The 20,532-nt window shown below is 47.9% G+C and overlaps 1 protein-coding gene across 1 annotated transcript in view; it reads left to right on the forward strand.

The window, feature by feature from the left end:
• Nucleotides 1–17,942, forward strand: part of LOC131210705 (protein eva-1) — a 65,210-nt gene extending 47,268 nt beyond the window's left edge. The window contains exons 4-10 of the mRNA XM_058203986.1: nucleotides 6,693–6,831; nucleotides 7,775–7,924; nucleotides 8,464–8,607; nucleotides 8,781–9,062; nucleotides 14,789–15,036; nucleotides 15,273–15,459; nucleotides 17,731–17,942. Coding sequence (XP_058059969.1) covers nucleotides 6,693–6,831; nucleotides 7,775–7,924; nucleotides 8,464–8,607; nucleotides 8,781–9,062; nucleotides 14,789–15,036; nucleotides 15,273–15,459; nucleotides 17,731–17,942 — 1,362 coding nt within the window. The remainder of the gene's footprint in view (nucleotides 1–6,692; nucleotides 6,832–7,774; nucleotides 7,925–8,463; nucleotides 8,608–8,780; nucleotides 9,063–14,788; nucleotides 15,037–15,272; nucleotides 15,460–17,730) is intronic.
• Nucleotides 17,943–20,532: the final 2,590 nt, after the last annotated feature.

The raw sequence follows: 20,532 nt of genomic DNA on the forward strand, positions 1-20,532 counted from the left end.
TTCGCAGTGCGGACATTTCAGTAGAACTGAACGGTCTCGCTTTGTCCCCGACAGGCTGGCAACCATCGTGGTCCATCGGTACGATCTTTACATCTTCTCCGGCGGTCGTTTGTTTTAAGAACGCTTGACCGACGACACCGACGTTCGGTAAGCAAAAAATCGGATCACCGACGGACGGTTTTGCTGAGGCGGAAATAATTTGATTCCCACTGCGTTATTTCGTGTTCCTCCTTTGCCCGATCGGCTTTCGACGGCTTTCCAAATCGGATTCGTCGGTGGAAAACTGTTTGCCTTGGCGCTGGCTCCTGGCTCTTCACGTTGCACGCTTTTTGCGTCTCGCTGCAGCTTTCGGCCATATTTTCCCATTCACACGCTACAATCAATAGCATGGGTTTCGTTCGCTAATGAAATAAGAGGACAAGCGGTGTTTGTGTGCTTTCCGTGACGTAAATTGGTCCTGCTGCAGCAAGGCACGCACCAAATCTTGTCCACTCGGCACAAGATCAAGAATCCGCCGGATTTAGGAAAATGATTTGAGCTATGAACCGAGAGTTCATACGATGGATTCGTTTCTCGATTTCCAGCACATGCCATGGCTGCTGTCTACGGTGTCATTTGGAAGATTCTACTTCTATTTAATAGCATCGCTAGACAGTATTAGTAAGTATTGGTAACAAAGTAAGTATTATTAAGTGATAGACGTCAGTTCGAATCCCAATCTTAGTTGTGCTTGGTACTCAATACAATACGGGATTGCCCATTTCGATATTAATAAACCATAATTACACTTCACTATAAATTAGAAAAATATCTACGCGATACAATTTCCTAAAACCATGACCTTGCAATGTTTTGCATATCAAAAATTAAACTTATTAAAATGTCCTCTAGTAGTTTTTTGCTTTCAAAAACAATGTAACAATTTGTGCTGCTTGATCCGTCGTAAAGAAAAAGTTTTTATTTACTTCAAAGATTCCTGGTTAAAGACCACTATTAAAAGCTTATTCAAATAGGAAACAAAAATGTTGCATTAAAGAATCGACAAACCTGTTGCTGGCAAATAGCTTTTATCGCGCCTCTCGAGGCCGTCGCTGTTTCTGAAGTTTTGATGCCTTCTGTAAACGATGTTCGCTCGGCGTGGAGAAAGTTTGCAGCAAAACTTGTGATGTGTGTTTAAACTTGAGTTCCGAAATATTAATTGCAAAAAGGTACGTTATCGCCTGAACCAGACAAAAAGTGGCATCGTGCCGTTTTCGGGTGAAGAGCTGTTTGCTTGTGGTGTGGACTGACACCATTCGGACAAATGTGATGTTTGGTTTTTCTTTTGCTCCTTCTCTGTTTTGCACGCTTTTAAAGCAATTCCCTTTGCATCTGGCAGCTACCATTGAGCAACCCGAGTTGCTTCAAATAAAACTAGCAGACCAAGAACAGGTTACCAACTACAACACTCCGTACACTTTGAGGCATGCTCAGAGAACCGAGGGCGATACTTACATACGCAAAGCCGTCTCGGAGCCGCCCAAGAAACACAATGAATCGAGGACACGACGAATTCGAGCTGCACCCAACAGTCAGCAGTTGACCAAATAATCCGACCTCACGGACTAACGTGGCAAACCCGGGGAACGGGCTGCCGTTGTCTCCCTTAGCAACCAGTCCGGAAAATTCAGTGCCACGCCAAGTTAGGAACAAAATCACAACAGCGTTAATGCGCTTTCCGAAACCAGTTAAATTATGCACAGCTTGTGAATTTTCCGCCTTTCGCCACGATCTGACGTGCCGGAAAGTTGAAGCAGCCCTACCGAACGGCATAACGCACACGGACGGGAGTTCCTGCTCGAGAACGGTGAACGAGGAATGAAATGAAATTATGTAACGGATTCGCGCAGCTGGCAGGATGGAATAGTTTTTATCCCAGCATTTAATACGATCTTCAAAGTTTTTCCCCCATTAACAATCTACCTCGCATGCAGACTGCGCCTGAGCCTGAGCAGAGAACACTGAAACAGCGGCGAAAAACAAAGCTCTCTCCTCCAGAGCCCGTGTTTGTGTATGAATCGGAAGAAAGTTAAATATTGCATAAATAATCGGATTAAAAGCTTACGCAAGAGCACTCCCCCAAGACGAGTGATGACTATCTGCGGGGTTCTTAATTTTTATGTTCTGTTTTGGCATTTTTTAACTACATGACCCGATAATCGGCGAAACAGAGTGGCGAAACTAACAACGTTCAAACAAACGGGTCCTTACAGTTTTTTTTCTTCATCTTCACGCAAACTTACAGCACCGTTCTTCACCAGTTGGCGCTTCAATCATTATTCTTCGTTCTTCCGGGTACGGCAAGAAGCTGCCCCCTGAGATACACCCCATAATAGGCTCGCACAACAGTTCTTCACAATCATTAAATAAGAATCAGCAGCAAATCCATAACTATTTTCGCTGACTTTGTGAACCCAACGTGGTCCCCTTTTGCTATAGCGCCATGCTGGGCCCCCTCGCGCTTAATGCGGGCAACCGCGCGAAACCATTTCACGAATTTGCACCACCAACAGGACGGTCCGTGAAAGTTGGCAAGATATCTACCGCCGCTTCGCGCAGCCCCCCCCCCCCCGTAAGCGGCATGATCCTTCTAGCCCTTATCTTCCCAGCAGCGCTCTTCCAGCGCACCGAGAATAAAAGAAACTCCCAAAGAAATGGAGCAAAAAAGTTGCTTTTATGCAACGGGCGGTTTTACACGGGGCAACCGAATCGGGTGCGATTGCCCCAAGCGATAGCCGGTTCCCTTGGTTTGTGGTATTTTTTCTTGGGGTTGGAGTTCGAAAAAAAACGACCGTATTTTACGCCCAATCGCTAGAAGCACACAGCGGAGACCGAACACCGAGCGCGAAAACCAAACGCCGCCGGGTTCAGCCTTTTCGGGCGCACCTCAATACTATCTTCTTGCAATACGAGGGCTCTTATCTGTCAAGCAATTTCTAGCGACTTCCTTAAACAGTTCGAGGGCATCATTGCATGCCTGTGGCAAATCAGGTGGGTTGCGCTCTAGTTATTGCGAATTGAGTCTAGTTATTACCGTTCCCGTCTGAGACGCACCTGAAAAACGCTTGCGGTGATAACGTGGCCTCACACCGTTAACCGCAGTAAGAGAACGCGACACGGCAAAACCCTGGAGCTGTAACTAGCTTTATTGTGGAAATTAATTTGTTGCAACGCCTCGAGCCCTATTCATAAAGCTGTCCCATGCACGACCTGCGGCGACGGCGTCCGCTACTTGGGTTCCCGTTTACTTAATCCACCGGTCTGCCGAGATCCGTGGCAATGTCGGCCACATATTTTCCACCTCGTCGGATATCTCAGGGGCAAAAACCATGGCAACCGAATGGATGTAACGATGGTACTTGGCGTCGGTGGAAAACATTTATCTCAATTAGACCTATCCTGTCAACAGCTGGCTATCTGCGGTCGAAGATGTTGCTTCATAATCTAGCTGGCCTGAGCCTGAGAACGGGACGTGCCACGGCGAGACCGGTGGGGCATGTGCCAGCGAACCTGGGCTAGAAATGGCCAAGAGTAGCAATCTTCGTGTGTCGTGAGGGTTATTATAAAATAATCGTGCGCCGTGTGGGCTGCACGGAACCACCTCAAGATGTTGCCTTCCCATGGCCATGGACTGGATGGATTCCGCCACCGGGAGGCGATTCGCATTCGCAACATTGCCAAATATGAAAGGTTAGCCATTCCGCGCCGGCATCAGAAGCCCATATTTGATTGGCAAAAACGAATTCGGTGAATAACCAACAATAAAACCGACTCGGCAAACAAATCACACCAAACAGCACCGGAAAAACAGGCTGCAGGACGCTCTACGTGACTCGGAAGCGCACGCTGTGTCACCACGCAACCGGAGCCCCGCGGCCCGGAAACGAAACTCTTCGCGCAAAGCATGACGCAGGACCATCGCCAAAAGCTCGGCAGTTCGGCCGAAATCTTTCGTTCGTAGAAACCGAGAATTGAATAATACATAATCGCGCGACGTCCATCGCTGACGACAGCGTGATGCGGTTCCGGCTAAACCGGTTCACTTTTTCCACGAATATCGCATTATTGCTTTTACAGCGAAACACTCTGCCCGGGGAAATCCCGTTTGGTGTGGCTTGTTTAGATAAAATTTTTGTACCTTCACAACACTCTCGCCGAATTCGAGTTTAATTTTTGCATTTTTACTTTTCGCACAAAAACAAAAGTTTGCCCCACGTTTTTTTCTAGACCTTTTCTGGACCCATTTGAGGGCAAACAAAAACTTCCATCACAAAACGGCCAGGCAAAAAAGTCAATCTCACTGTACTCGCTAAATGCGGCATAATGCATTCATTAGGCCATTACGGACAACAGAATCATTTTTCAACGCCCCTGTCGAAGATTCATAACCTGCGGGCGGATGGAAAGGGTTCAGCTGTTTTTTTCTGCTGCGATAAAAATACACTCTTCACATTTTGCCCATCGGGAGGACTTCCGGGAAGGACTTATGCGGGAAAGGATGCACAGAAAAAATCCCCTCGCCGAAACTTGTGAAATAATTTATGGACTACGTCGGGCAGGAAGGGATAAAAGCAAAGCCATACAAAACGGCTATCTAAAGCAGATCGGTTGCCAGGATCGGTTATCTTGATTGTTTTCTTTTTCTTTCAAGACCATTTCTTATCATACAATTCGATTTCTACAGTACCATTTACGTAACCCCATTTTAAGTAAACTGAACAGATGATCCCGTTTTTGTGTAAATTAATTGCGGTATGCCTGGGAATCGGTTGAGTTGTGCGAAGCAATAAGCAACAAAAAAAACTCGCTCAGCTCCCATCGCTGGTGTTTCAAGTGAAAGCACAATTTCAAATCAAACGCAATCAAGAGGGAGAGGGAGAATGAAAGCCGGGCCATTAACAATGTCGGTAACTTTTTCACCGGAAAATGAATCACTGGTGGCAAAAACTTTCAACAACTTGTGCGAATCGTTACATGCGCCAAAGTAATGCGTATTGACTAGCCGACAGGAGCCACTTTACCGCGTTTGTCTCAACGGCAACCTTACAACGGCCGCGTTAGTATGGAGATTTCATCAATTCCACCTTATCCATTACGTAAACGCGATCGCCTGCTGCGAAGGAAATCCACAAAACACTTTCACGGAGCGTAGTGCCGCGAAGACTGCCGAAGTGCTAAAGGCAATTTTTCATATTTACAAGGTAACGAAGCTGCCTTGGAATGGCATTACCCGCCTCGAAGGTCTGTGCAGCGAACACCCTAAACAGCTACACCGAATTGAATAGAGTACCATTTCGTTGTGCTTAGGCGGCATTGCGTAGCTTACCTAGCGACGCCGAAAGTCGTCTAGACGAGATACTGCGCGGTTTCCCTGGTACCGGCCGTAGCTATTCGCGCGAGCACTTCTGGGAATACGGAAAGGACATTCGAACAAGTTGCGCGCAGCCTTTCGAGCACAATTTACGCCGGTTGCTATGAGCATGCACAGCATGCTGAGGCGTTGAAACCGAACCGGGTGGTGCATTTAATGATGCAAGCGATTAAGTCATAATAGGACCTTTCAGTTTATGTCAAACAATGAGTGAAGCCCAATATTCTCCTGATAATTTTCACCAGAAATTACAGTTGAACCACGCGACCGGGTGACCTCCATCTGACAGGGTGAGTTAAGCAGTCGCCGGGAAGGATTATGTAAATGAGTGGTATTCCGGGAAAATCCTTGCATCCGCACAATGGACTCGAACCACACAACCACGGACCACAACGGTGTTGTCTGACAAGTAACAACGAATAGTTTTCCCAATGTACAAATCTGTGGAAAAAATAGCAGATAATAGTTAAGTTCAAAGTTTGCCGGCACGATGAACAGAACTCATCGTCGCTGTCCCCAACACTCTCCGGTGGCCGGATGATTAATCCGATTATAGCGCAATTCTCGATGAATTTATTACATTCGACATCCTCGTCAGTCTTGTCGGGGGGGGGGGGGGCATTCGCTTCATCAGCGCCGCGATGGCAACCCGAAATTGGTTGGATTAATTTACTCTTCACGCCAACATTGACATTCAGCCGTCGGCCGAATCACCTAGTGCATACATCAGTGCCGAGCCGTGCATCTTTCCGTGGGTCCTGTAGCCCGAAAAAACATTTCCACATATTTATGCTCAATTTTTCATTCTCCACAAATATGTGATTATGGTGCATAATTAATATTCCCATCAGTTGACGTACAATGTTCGGTAAATAGCCCTTTGCAAAAACGATGTCATTGGCCGTCGTGTTGGTACGTTCTGCCGCGGGGCACACCGAGAACACCATACCGACCATCGTGCACCGAAAATGACTCGAAACGTTCCAGTAAGCAATTGTGTCACCCGGTGGTGGTCAGTTCGATCGAAATGGTGACATAAATTTCAGTTTAAAAACAACCGCAACCCAAACGAATCGCGATCGTTGGGCTGTGTGGTGGTTGTGCAGTTTTCCGTTGCCGTTCGCACGCAGGCCGCTGAAATGCATGGCCACCGCGAACTCGGGAATTGTACCAATTTTCAATTGAAGATTCCCGTCATCCTCGTCCAGCACGGCGGGCTACGAACTTCCGATGCTGTGTCATTAAACGTCGCTCTTCATGCTCTCTCTCTCTCTCTTTGCAGTACTCGTTGTTGCAGACGGTGGTGGAAGCCTGCCAAAAGAAGCGCCACTGCAAGTTTCTCGCTTCGCCGAAAACGTTCGGCGGCGATCCGTGCCCGGGCCAGCGGAAGTTCGTCGAGGTGGCGTACAAGTGCCGACCGTGTAAGTACACCTATTTTGCGCCACCGTTTGCTCCATAAATTTCACACACGATAAAATCTAGAAAGCCCTTCCGTAAGCTCTCGGCGCCAGCGATTTGTGTGAGAAGTTCAGCTCGATGCGCTCGGTCATGGTGAGCTGGCGGGCTCGAGTGCTGATCTCAGATTTATGCTGACCAACAAAAATGTCATCCTGTCGCCGGCGAGCGCGCATGCGACGCCGGAAATGGACGGGCTCCCGACCCAGACCATTAATCGTCACCGACCGCTGCCCAGCCTTGCGGCCCCGGGGGCGAAGTTGTTATCGGTTGTCATCAGCTCCCTGAGAGCTCATAAATGTCCGCCACATGAATGGAACATTATGCTTCGCTTACGAATGCAGATAAAGCGCCCACGATTATCCGGCGCCTCCCCACGCGTGAACCGCTCATTGTCGCCATCGGCGGTCTCCGTGAGGTTGATTAAAAATTTTAAATCATTACACCGGCTAGTCGGAATGAGCAGTCCTCACCAGGCAAGGTATCAGACAACGATAAAGCACGTGATAAGTCATGGGAGCTAATTATGTGGAAATTGACGTACTCACTACCTTCATAGAGAAATTTCTGCATTCCTGTTTTCTGAGCGGTTTCTTCGGCAACCAATATCAAAATCAGAAACTTTCCACCGTCAGGCTTGGTAAGGATTCAAGAGGACACTGCACTCGTACGGTCTAAAAGTTTATTTGGGTCTTCAGCCAAGATAGTTTCAGTGTAGAAACCGCGATAAATCAATTAAAGTTGTTAGCTCTGGCACGAGATGTAATAGAGAGTCATACTTTAGCGCCCGAATGCAACCACCTAATTAGTGCCGTAGTACCACTGCTATTTGCCATACTCTTCACCCCAAAACCCTACCCACCCCGCTTAACGACTCACGACGACTCCATTCCGGTTCTTCAATTGCAGACGAGTTCCGGAGCAAAATCGCCTGCGAAAACGATGTAATTCAATTAATTTGCAACCCATACTCCCGGATAGCGATCTACAGTGCCAACTACGGTCGGACGGAGTACGAGAGCCTCCAGTGCGCGCAACCACAGGGCGTGAAGGAGGAAAGTAAGTATAGTTCCGGGCGGGCAGCCGGATTCACCTTCGCGTTTGTTGCACACACAGTCCAGCCCTTTTGAAGGCCCAAGCCGTGTGAGCACTTAACGTTCGAATAACGTAACGAACCCTACCTGGGGGGGGGCTCGTCTAACACGTCTAAGGGAGTAGAAAAAGGTCCCAAAAAGACCAAAGGTTTGAGATTAGTTGGGAGAAAATAGTGCCCCGGGGCTTGTAACAGACACGTCCATCCGTTAGGCGTGCCAGATCCGAAAAAGATCCTTCCCCGAGGACCATTTTAGCACCAGAACTAATCGGACCTGAAACCGAATCCCGCTACGGTGGGAGTTTTCCTCCCTCTCTCGCTCTTTCTCTCTCTCGCTCTTTCTGTGTCCTTTTGCTCGAATAAAGTAGATTCGGAATGAGGTAAACAGAGCCTCCAGTCAGAGCCTTTCGAGTTGGTCCACTTTGGCGCCTATTAAAACTACGCTTTGCCAGTTTGCAAAAGTTTGTATAAAATATGGCCTTAACACTAACACCCTCCATTGCAGACTGCCTCGCGTCGTACGCCACGGAAACGGTCATGCAGAAGTGTCATGGCCGGAGGAAGTGCACCCTTTCGGCCGACAGCACGACGTTCGGTAAACCGTGCCGACCCGATTCTAGGATGTATTTAAAAGTTGTTTACACATGCGGTTAGTATGCGAGCAATATCTCATATCGGACGGCGTGTGCATGTTGTTTGGCGTGGCTTGGCGGGGCCGGAAAAGTATACCGGCCCCAAAAACCCAACCTGCAGCGTGCGTGACCGAAGCTGAAAATGATAACACCATCGCTCATCGGTTTCATCGCGTTCCTTTCCCCGCAGTGCCTAGGAAAGTGCTCAAGGATCGCTTCGAGGCCGCTCCGGAACCGGATGAGCCGCTGCAGAGCGACCTCGAGCAGGACCAGGACGAGCTGTACGATGAGGATCAGTTCTTCCGCGAATCGGATGCCGTACCGCCCGGTCCGGCGCCGAAGCTGCAGGGCGGTCCCACCAACGGGCGCGTCTCGGATGTACCGATCTTCGCAGGTGCTCCCAGCAGTACCGTTCCATCGCCCCCTCGCTCCATCCAGGACATCATGGACGACGGTGACTTTCCGTTTGGAGGTAGGTGGTGAACCCGCTTTGCTTTCCAAGTCACGGGGATATTAACTGCACGACACGCTCACCGCTCGGCGCTCCCACGGCAACACACATTGGAAGCCACACGCTTTGCGGGCAGCATAATGTTTGTCCAAACTTTGTAAAAAGATGCAAAACGTTGACTATATGTCACATATTCTACACCTTCGCAATTATTCGTTTTCAGTTAAAACCAATGATGGATTTATTGACATCAGTAAGCATCACTGAAAACCACAGCTCCCACCCGTACAAAATGACCAGCATTGGCGTTATAGGGCAGTAGGAAATACTGCAATAGTACAGCAATACGATCGAAATCTTCAAAAGAGCGCATTCAAATGGGATCAAATCTTCCAACGCAGAATACGTCAAGGCCACGCGAGCCATAATACATCAAAGAAAATGATGCCCATCTGCGCAGCACGCAAACAAAGGATCCACCGTAATTTTGTTCCGTAGAAACGACGGTAGCACAGCAAAGATCATAAAATTTGCCTCTGCTCCCAAGCCACCACGCTACTCTTCACAGTGTGATTCATAGAATCGCAAGTGAATTCTCTTTAACACTCGTCACTTCAAACGATGATGTACGCCAGTTGTCTAGTTTCATTAGTCGTTTTTTCGACCTTGGTAAAGAAAATATAATATCGCAGAAGACTGTGTTCTCAGAACACAAAGGTATTTTATGACTTTACGCAATAGATTAGGTCATAGCCGCAACTTTCTACGAAAAATGGGTATTGTACATTGATCTGCCGAAGATTTACTTATTTACGCAGTTTCCATAAGCTACTTTTGAGTAAACCAACGTCAACAACCAGGCGTCTCCATTGACGGAACGACACTAGGCGCCTCCATTAAAATTCTCTAGATTAAAAACAATCTGTCAAATGTTGCCGATTGTACATTAAATAACAATGTTATGTTTCCCATTCGAAGCAAAAACAACTATACTTAAAAGAATTGAAAATATCGTTTCAACAATATCTCGTCAATTCGAGTCAAAAACTATCCTGGGAGCATTCACGTTGAACGACCACTTCAAACGGCAGCCCTCTGGGCACTCTTCAATATCATTTACTAATGAAGTTTTCCGTCCATCCAATCCATCCGGTCACAATCAAGACCGTCGAGAGTGGTTCCCGTTTTGACTCGACTCACTTTGACTGCCGATTTCTATTTCCAGTCATTAGTCCATCAAAGGAAAGAATGGCATAGAGACGGCGATGGCCGTGAGGCAAGATTAAGCCGAGACTAGCAGAATAGCGACGATAGCGACTGCATTAATGCCTTCGCTTGGAACGCTGACCAAGTCCGGTGCTGCTGGGCTTGCGGCGTCGAAAAATTGGCCAACAACCAACCAACGCACAAAACTGGGAGTGACCGAGCGAAGCGAACCTGGCTGCCAAAAACTGCAAACCGTACCCGAAACCACAACCAACATTCATTATAAGGCTGAGTTATAACCATTTTTCTCGCTCTCTTCCTCACTTTCGCGCTCTCTCTCTCTATCGTGGGTTCTAAGTAGCAAATTCCCGGACAAGCCGTTAAAGTCGTTGCTGGTGGAGGCCAAAATAAATTGTCTCATCCTGGGCCGCCTCTTTTAATATCTGTCTCGGTCCACGGAGAGTCTCGCTGCAGTAGTACGAGCAGCGGACGAAGCTCGCCGGAAAACCATTTATCCAACCAGCCAGCTTACCTACTGTCGTTGGTGTCCTATCCCCGGGCCCCGCAGTTTCCAGTTTGTTTCAATTTCTGGCCAAGCTTATTCTGGCCAGTGGTCCAGTGATGGCACGAATGCACCGGCTGCTGTAGAACATTAAAAAAGCTGTACACAACTCCTGTTGTTGGCGAGACGTTGTATGTGTGCTACTGGCCGTTCGAATGCAATCAGTGTCAGTAGTGCTACCGGTCTGGCCCGACCGACCGGGCCGACGAAGGTCCTTCGAGCCCGGCGTCGGTCGTCGGTTTAAGACAACACGCTGGCCCGGTTTGACACCGGCATATGGAAGGCTCAAGGAACGCGACCAACGCTTCTCCTCCGTTCCGGGGTCAAGTGACAGGAACCGGCGCTACTGACCCACAAAGCCGGCAGTATCTCTCCGGTTGGTGACATTACTCACCCCGAGAGCGGTAAAATGCAGACTAATGATACATAAATTACCGACGCAGCCGTTATTAGTCGACAGTCAGCTGCAATTGCGTGAAAGCTATAGGGAGCGAAATTAATATACTAATTTCTGTGAAATACTTTGCAAACCAACATCTCTGTTCTGCTTCATACAGTTCAGAATCAGGTTGATCCATAGGATAAGTCAAAGAAACTAAGAACCAAACCATTGAACTATTATTTGGCTGACAACTTGAGCGTGCCTATGATGTTGGTTAAGTTGATATTTTCGGGAGATGAATCGCTCCCAGCCACCAATTTATCCACTCATTCAATCCATTCCGAAAATTACAACAGTAAGTTGCGTGCCAAACGTGCTTCTCGGCCAACTGTACTCATTGGACATTCTGTCGGTGCTTCGGTGACTGCAATTGGAATTAAATGAAAAACTTCTGATTGGTCATTCGAAACACCAATTGCACTTCGGTCCACTTCACGTCGACATGGATAGAAACGTGGCAGTAATGTGTGCGAGCTGGCTAACGATCTGCAGAAACTGCAAAATGCCGGTCGCAGTTCGCTTTCGAAGAAGTTTCCATTTCTTTCTTTTGTAACGATCATCCACTCCACTGTTCGTTTGATTGCGTTTGGTTGTGGTTTTCCTTTTGCCTTCACCAACAATCAGCAACCCTCCGGCAGGTACCACCACCGACAAAAGTAAATTAACATCCCCCTTAAATAACCGAGCCCGAGCAAAGCATAAACCAATTAGCTTCGTATCGTGCACCGGGCTTTACGTGGGTATCAAGCGAGGCCCGCGAATACTTGGGACTTGGGATGGAAAATCTAGGCTAATTTGAAGATGTACTACGTGACAGGTTACGTAATTCTGTTATGTGTTCTGCTAAGTGTTTCCATCACTGTCCATCCTTCCCCTGGGAACTGGGGTGTCCTGCTCATGCACCGGAAACGTACTCCGTGAAACCGCTGGCAAACAGGTTGCTACCGCTTCTTATGCTGGAAAGGAACAAAAAAATCTTTACTTCGGTGTGGTGCTCAAAAAACTTTCATCGAACGTGGCGCTTCCTCTTCCTTGGGAGCCTGAACACGGCTCCCAACACTGAGTCGCTATCTTGATGCAATTAGGGGAGGATGGAAATTAATTAAAAAATTTCTCCAGTTCCTTACACCGCCAGCATGTTTCGGGGATGTGATCCTCCTTTGTTTTTGTTTTTGTTATGTTATTGTTTTATTTTTCTCTAATTCTCTCCGTGGGAAAATTTATGCTGACACTGTAACTGACGCAACAAGCTCCTACTCTTCGATCATGCACGTGGCTCGGTGGATGCAGATTATGGTTTCTTAAGGCACTGGAGCCCTGGAGGTGTTATCTTTCTTGAGGGAATACAAGCTACCAGTTCTTTCTTGTTTTGTCCAATCCACCTTGCAGAAACTACGGACTGCGGTAACCTAATTTTCAAACAACAAACGTTGAGGCCTTGGAAATCTTCCTGCGTTGGTTTCCTTGTAGGTACGGAAGCCAGTCGATACAAAGCCACGCTACGTGAGAGACAAGCATAATGTGCACTGAGGGCTGATATTCTGCAGAAAGTGCAGAACTTTGGTCAAAGGAAAGGAACTTTGGTTGTTCCGCAGCAGAATAGAATCAGCGAAAAAAACATTAGGGCTTCGTGCGAAATAGTCCTGACGTGGCGCGTAGAAATGGGCTAATTAGCACAACATTTTCCTAGCACTTTTAAGGATTTTTCTTGGCATCCGTTTTTATTGGGATTAGGAGATTTGCCCCGTTCACACAACTTGTTTTTATTTTTAAGTTTCAACGCATTTTTTCTCGAAACTATCCTAGTGTAAAAAATAAGCTCTTCTGAGCTCTTTAATGGACGGACTCAAAATACTACACGAAAGTCTTTAATAATTCCTAAATAATAGCAATTGACAACAGCACTCGTAAATAGGACGAAAAAAACAAATATTTATCAAATTACGCTCTTGATAGAAGTTTGCACATTTTATCTGTGGGCTGTGGGAATACTTTAAACCACTGTATTGTAGGGCACATTACACTATTGTTCCACAAAAACAATGTGGATAACGGAATGGTCCATCTCTTCTGCTATTATCAATGCATTTTCCTGTGTTATTGTACAAAAACTGTTTGTGGCCGGGGCAGAGCCAAAGCTTCCGTATTACCGTTAGACACGCAATGACGCGTTATGCACACGCTTCACGCTTTACCATGGCGATTTCTCGTGAATTATCACGCCACCACAAAGCCCACCAGTGATGTTGTTGCTGCTATGTTCCGGCAGTGCGCTAAAATCGATATCTTCTTCCATGACGCATGTCACGCATCAGGGCGCTCGATCGGATCTTCCAGCACCGATGGGGAAAGTGGTAGCAATAATGGCAGAAAAACTATCGCTTCGCGCCATCCAAATTACAAGCGAAACCAACAGCACACGGAAGGCACTTTGATGGACGCAAAGTTGGCCAGGCATGAATTTTCACTGGCGCCCACTGGCCTTCACCGTGGATCCGGAAGCAGTGCAAGCGCCGATCGAAATGACAACACAGCGACGCCAAAGTTGGTTTTCGAAACGACTCACCGGCCCGATAGCGCCTACGAGGGCGGCAATCCGCAACACACCAATACATCGGCCGACACTCGCGCGGCGCACTCGCTGGTTTTATGTTGGTTCCGATTGCACCAACTCGTTCAGCGTAAGTACGTAACGGCCATCTAGAAATGGGGATTTGTGGACATCCGGTTCGGAGAGCCATTCACATATTCAACAGCCTTTAAGTTGGCTTATCAAACATGACGCAACGAATAACAAGTTCTTATACTGTTTTGAAAGGTGTTCGTAGCATATTCAAAGTGGATACGCTTATACTGTTATTGGCTTATGCTTTATGCAATAGTCCATCAAACGTCGCATTCTTTAGTAAACATTGCCGGCTTCGTTAAATTTTATTTTTATTACCAACATCAGATCAGATTGTTAAATTGCACACATCACCAGCCTGGGAGTAGTACGTTGAAGCGAAACGATGCTCGATGCCGAGTCGTGCCTTCCGTCGTTCGGTCCCGACAAGGAACGAGCCGGAAACCAATTAGTGCAAAATTATACACGCTCAAGGGAAAAAGAATTCAATAATAAACCATTTGCAGCCGGGAGCAACACGAGTCAAAGAGCACGCCGGCGAAGGAAAATCGGGAGCAAATGGTTCGGTCTCCTTAACGCGTTTCCTTGCGATTGGAACCGAGACGAACGGGAGCTGGTGGAGGGAAATAATCGGGGAAGCGTGGTCCGGTAGGTCGTGCAGTTAATTTGATTTAATGGTTCGATAAATAAATGGTAACATTCATTCTCGATCCCGGAACCAACCCCGTCGCGATGGCGCACGGCACGGAAGTGGAAAATCTAAATCGCCACAAACACAGACGACACATGGCCAATGTTGTGCTGCTGTTCTCTCCCTCCGGATTCTAATGTTCGATTGTTTCCATCTTTCTATCTCTCTCTTCGCTTCGCTCACCACATCGACAATCAATGGAACCATTTCGGGCGGACAGAAAATCAGGAGAAATTCTATCTCTATCTCATCGTGGCGGTTACGGTGGCCATCCTGCTCTGCGTTTCGATCGTGATCGGACGGTTGCTGCTCCAGCGACGAAGAGCCGTGAAGGAGGACGATAAATTCCAGACCTCTAACACCGGCGAAACGACTCTCCCGAACGGCTTCACGGATGATATATCGGAAATCGATGCGGACATCGATCTGCAGACCCCACTTCCGGTGCCGAGCGTGTCGCGGAGCGACGTAAGTATCTTGCGTCAAACGCTCGAACTTGGAGCTGTCCAGCTCTGCCTTCGGGTTTTTTTTTCCGCACTAAAGCATTCTGTAAAAAGTCAACTATCTCAAACACGCTCAAGAGCGAAACGCAAGAATGTTTGCGATTGTTGTTAGACTCATTATTTTTGCGCTTTGCCACTCATTTCCCCTGTCGAACACGGAGGGCTGAAGAATTTGGTGTACCTTTTCGCTTTTGCCCGCAGAGCTACGGACCGTACACACCATCACCGGGGCCGTACGGCAACCTGGGTCCTTCGAACATTTCCCACACATCTACCACGATGCTGGTGCCACCGTGCTCGATGAACACCATCATGAGCACTTCGCAGCCCCCCGGCTATATGAGCGGCCCCATCAACATCATGCCATCACAGCTCGGTCCCAGCATAGGTAAGTGTTGTGAAACGGAAGCACCGTTCGGTTCACTGGAAAATGTCACAAGAAAGTTTGGGAAACCCCAAATTTGGGAGATTTGTTACTAAATGTTGGAAACTTATTGCCTAACTAGAATTAAATTAATTATGGCTATCAAACGGAATCCAATCCAATGGTGCATTTCCATATGTTACTTCCTGTCAATTTTCCTATGTTGTGAAACGGAAGCAGCATTGAGTTCACCGGAAAATTTATCACAGGAAAGTTTGAGAAATCCCAATTTTTGGAAAATTGATTCATATTTTCATCTTCTAAAATTGAATTAAAATGTAGTCATCGAAAGGAATGCAATCCAATGTTACCCATCTACTACTTCCTGTCAATGATATTATAATTTTGAAATAGTAACTCATAAGTAAAAGGTTTCTTAAGCAATGAATGCAGCGTATTTGGGTTCACCTACGCTCTGAAATATAATTGCCAAATATCTCTAATTGTTACCGTTTTATGGTAAAAATGAAAAATTTGAACATGTACTACAAAATAGTAGTAATTCAGCAACTCAACCCGTTTTATGTTTAATTTTAATCTCGGCCGTAGTTCTCTTGCAATCTGCAGTCTTAATTATCGATCGAAGTGTAGAGTGTGGCCGTTTGAAATTTAAGATTTCAGTACACTATTGCTTTATTTCTGAGCCGTATTTCCCATATCCATTAACGACTTTAGAATTCAATGTATTGAAATGTTACATCAACACGGCTATCCTTTCGCGGAAGCCATCAAGTCATGGCGCCAACCCCATGATCCCAGGAACAACGCAAACTTCGTTTCAAACGCTACAGAAAGTCTCCCCGTTCACCTCGAAAAAAGATTTTCAACAGCATTAATATTCAATGTTCACGACTGCGACTGTGAGGTGTTTGCAGAGAAAAAAGTTAAACAAAACATCCATTTTCCACCTGGCTTGCACGGCACAACATTGCAGGGAACCCTCTCCCTCGTCAGTCCATGGGACGATTGAGTCGAGAAACAATTTCATAGACATCCTGCCGACTGGCCTGGACCGGACCGGCCCGGCGCCAAAGAGATTAGAACTTTTCGACGAGTGTATCATCAGGTCCCAGCATGGTAAACTATTCGGCACCGGTGTGCGGCACAGTTGCTGCGAAATAAATTATGCACCATTTAAACCACCCTTGGTTAACGGGAAAACAAAAACCAAAATGCGAATGCGAATGCGAATTGCCATTTTGATGGTCTTTTGGACCGCTCGGTGGATGCGCGCTGAGAAACGGTTGAAACAAACTTCTTATCACTTTGCCAACAACTGCCGATCTCGACACAAAATCGTCTGCTTCCGGTATTTCGGAGTCATCATCTGACTCTCTCACGGCACTTTGAAACACCTTACGGTCGGTGGAGCAGCATAAGATGCGTTTGTTTGTGTTTGTACCCGTTGGCGTACCTTCGCTGGCCGCATAATAAAACGCCTGTTCTGGACTTTAATATCATCATCTTCCCGGAACACAGCTTCACGCTTGCCGCCTTTCTCCAGCTTCAACCGTTCTGCAATCTGGCCTTCTTCTCGTTTGAAGAAATTTGTGAAATTTTGGACCCTACCCCGGGGGCCTGCGTTGGTTCGCTTTTAGTCTGGCCTTCGTAATTAACTCCCGGCTCCGGCGTTAGGCGTTTCGTATTTTTCGACCATCTTTCACAGCTCATTTCGCGCGACCCGCTTTTTCCCGGGAGATCTCAAAATAACCATAAGCATCATCCGTCCGCACTCTCAAGGCGTGATACTTTAATTAGCCAAATTCATGCCCAATGCACACACAGCTGCTCTGGCGAAGCACCGGCGGCACATCTTCTCAACAGACACGTCGGCACGCCACTTTAAACCCCTTACTGAAGAAAGGAGTCTGATTGAAAAAAGCCACCCTCGATGCCGTCGAGGTCGGAGCAAATCCATTGTAGTTGGATAAGCACACGGCGCTGTTCCCCTTTCCGTGCTCCGCAAAGGAAGGGATGGTAAACAAACACCGGTGGCCGGTGTCCGCCGGAATAGAAAGTGACAAACTTCATTCCACTGATGCGGAAACCGAAAAGCGGGCCCCGCAGCTAATAAGATGCAAATTTAATGTTAATTTGCTGCTCACTCTGCCACCGCCGGTGACATTGTAGTACCAGTGCCTTCGTTGTCGTTAGGAGGAGTAGAAAAAAAACGTCCTTCGAACCTTCTTGGTAATTAACTGCCCTTTTCTGTCTGTCCTTCTCCGACCCCGACAGGTGCCATAAGAACACCGCTGGCAGCCATGACGACGCTGCCGAGGCCTCATCAGGCCCACGCGCAGCAGCTACCGCCCGGGTTCCTCGGTAGCATCGGCGGAGGCTCGGTGATCGGCACGCAAACGCTGCGGCGGCTGTCAAGCGATCACGACGGTAACACTCCGCGCAGCCTGAGCAGAGGAGCGACCAACGCCCAGTACTACTACGGATGACATTCGGTGCCGTCGCAGCCGGCACTGGTGGCAGCGTCCGGTCTGGTGGGGCCCGGACCAGGACCGGGCCCGGGTGCGTCGCACGCATCGTCCCATCCCGCCCAACAGCAGCAGCAAGCGCTACCGCCGCAGCACCATCTGCAACCTCAGTCCATCCTGAAGAACAAGGAACCAACGATCAGCGAGCTGGAAGATACCATCGTCATGTGTCCGCCCAATCGAACGTACTGTTTCTAGAACTACGGCATAATCCTGCTCAGGAAGCATCACACGACCACCACCACCACCACGACCACCGCCATGGCCGCGGCCGTCGCCGCCGCCAAGACGGCGGCGAGCCAGGACCTGGTGTATCTGTGAAGTTACACCGCTCGAGGTAGCTAATTAAACTTCAGTGACATTCGCCCGAACCGGCGGCACCGATCCGCGTGCGGATAAGCCAAGTGAGGGCGCGTGAATTCCACCGTCCTCCACGAGCCATTGGTCACTAGGGTCCTTTAGGTGTGCTTCTTCGGAAAGTCGTCCCGACCTCTTCCGACGACCAGCCAGCAGCCGAGCCACTCCGTACCTACAGATTGTGCAATACGAAATTAATGAGAAAGAAGGCCACCTTGACATGGAAGATGCAGGACATGGGCCCGCCGGGACTGGCCAAGGGTTCTCGCTCGATCAGCCCGAAGTGGCCGATCAGCTGCCGGTCGAGCACTAAACTGTAAGCTATAGACAAATATAAAACAATTGTTGTGTGCAATTCGAAACTGTTAATTAAAATCAAAAGTAACGAAACCATCCGTTTGTTGGCCGGGTGGCTAGGTGACTGTGTCTGTGTGTGTGTGTTTGTGTAAAATAATTAAACCAAAAAGCCAAAACCAAACGGAACGAAACGGAACGGAAAACGGAAGGCCCCGGGCAGGATAAAGCTGTAGAAAATCAAACTAGACAAACGATAGTGCGGGGAACGAGCGTGGAGCGTCAGGTATGGTGACGATAAGGTTCCGATCTGGGGTTTTGGGGGAGAGTTGTTTTCCATGAAGCCGTTTTATAGCAGTGCGACAAAGTTTTCAATATCAAGGCGACCACCGGCAACATGGCGGCGTGGACGGCGTTACTTACACGGCGTCGTCGCACGGATTTATATGTATCATAAAGTTTAGACGCTCACCAAGAGGGCCGCGCGCATGCAGACACGAAACACGTGACCACGTCCCACAACAAACCAAACACACGAGTTACGAGCACGTCACCGGCGGGGAACAAAATGCGCACCGTGGTCGCAGAATGCAAGAAAAAAACACCGAAGCAACCCGAAACACGAAAAACTGAAAAGTTCCTCCTTTCCGCCGGAGGTCGTCGTGGTCGTCGAAACTCGAACCACCACGAACCTGACAGCTGCCTGTCAGCGGCGAACGGGTTTCCGCCTCGGACACGGATTCTCCTGCGGAAGCTCGGTCCCCGGTTTTGGGTCAACTTTGAATTGGTAATCAGGGTGCTCACAAAACGTACCACGCCCGAGCGGCCTGCCGCTAGAGTAGTACGGAAATGAAAAGGAAAGCCCTCAAAAATCCATCGACTGCGACCACGTGTGGCCACGCACGCGTGTGCAATTCTCGGCGCAATAGAACATCGCCGTAGTGGCCACGCGATAGGAGTAGCACAAAGGATCCGAGGATTTGGCAAAGGTCCTCCCAATTCTTGTTACAGAAAGCGCATACGGTCTGGGTTCTGTTTTTTTTTGTATTCAAATCAGATCAGAATCAGCGTATTTGATCTGCGAATCTTCACCATTGATATGAGTTTTTGTAAGAAAATGGAAACAACCGTTGCTAAACCGTCGTCGTTGAATGGACGAGCTGGGCAGGCAGGATTGCAAAACCTCCTCAAATGGTCAGTACAAGGATTTTTTGGAACACTACTCGTTTACTTTTCCAAATTCGAAACGAACCGGTCGGTGTTGTGGCCACGTTAGATAAGCAGATCAGCGGATGGATACAAAGTTAATAGAATCGATACACTGAGATGGCGCAGAAAGTAAGACACATATTAGTAAGTCTAAAAGTAGCAAAATGCACCGAAAACGGGCGTGGCAGAAGGCAGCCGACAAGCATGACTAGAACATAAAGCAATGGTTGATACAGAACAGACAGTGCGGCTGGCTGAAGAAAGCGTAGCGAAACACACACAACAAAACGTTAGCGAAATTAAAACCCACGGCAAAAGAACGCGTTTTGGGTTGGAACTGAGGCAATTCTCCATCCGGAGTGGAACAAACTAGACGCGATAGTTAAGTTTATTTATTTATACCCGGACGAATATATATATATATTTTTCACCCTTCCAAAGGTAGTGAGAGCCAAACAGAAGCGCACGTCTTCACAAACCCTTTTTTCCCTTACATTGCTGCCAACACCTATGGAGTAAAACGGCGGTGGGGAAAAGCGTGACAAAACCGTGAACCTGTAAATAAAGTATTTTAATAAAATCGCTACACTTCCTTTTCTCTCGCACCGAACGGCGACCATGGCACGTCCCGAAGCCCTGAAGCGACCGGATCCGGATGCAATCATTGCACACAGCACACGACACGTAAGTA

This window comes from Anopheles bellator, chromosome 2 (genome assembly GCF_943735745.2).
Source record: "Anopheles bellator chromosome 2, idAnoBellAS_SP24_06.2, whole genome shotgun sequence".
Taxonomy (NCBI): domain Eukaryota; kingdom Metazoa; phylum Arthropoda; class Insecta; order Diptera; family Culicidae; genus Anopheles; species Anopheles bellator.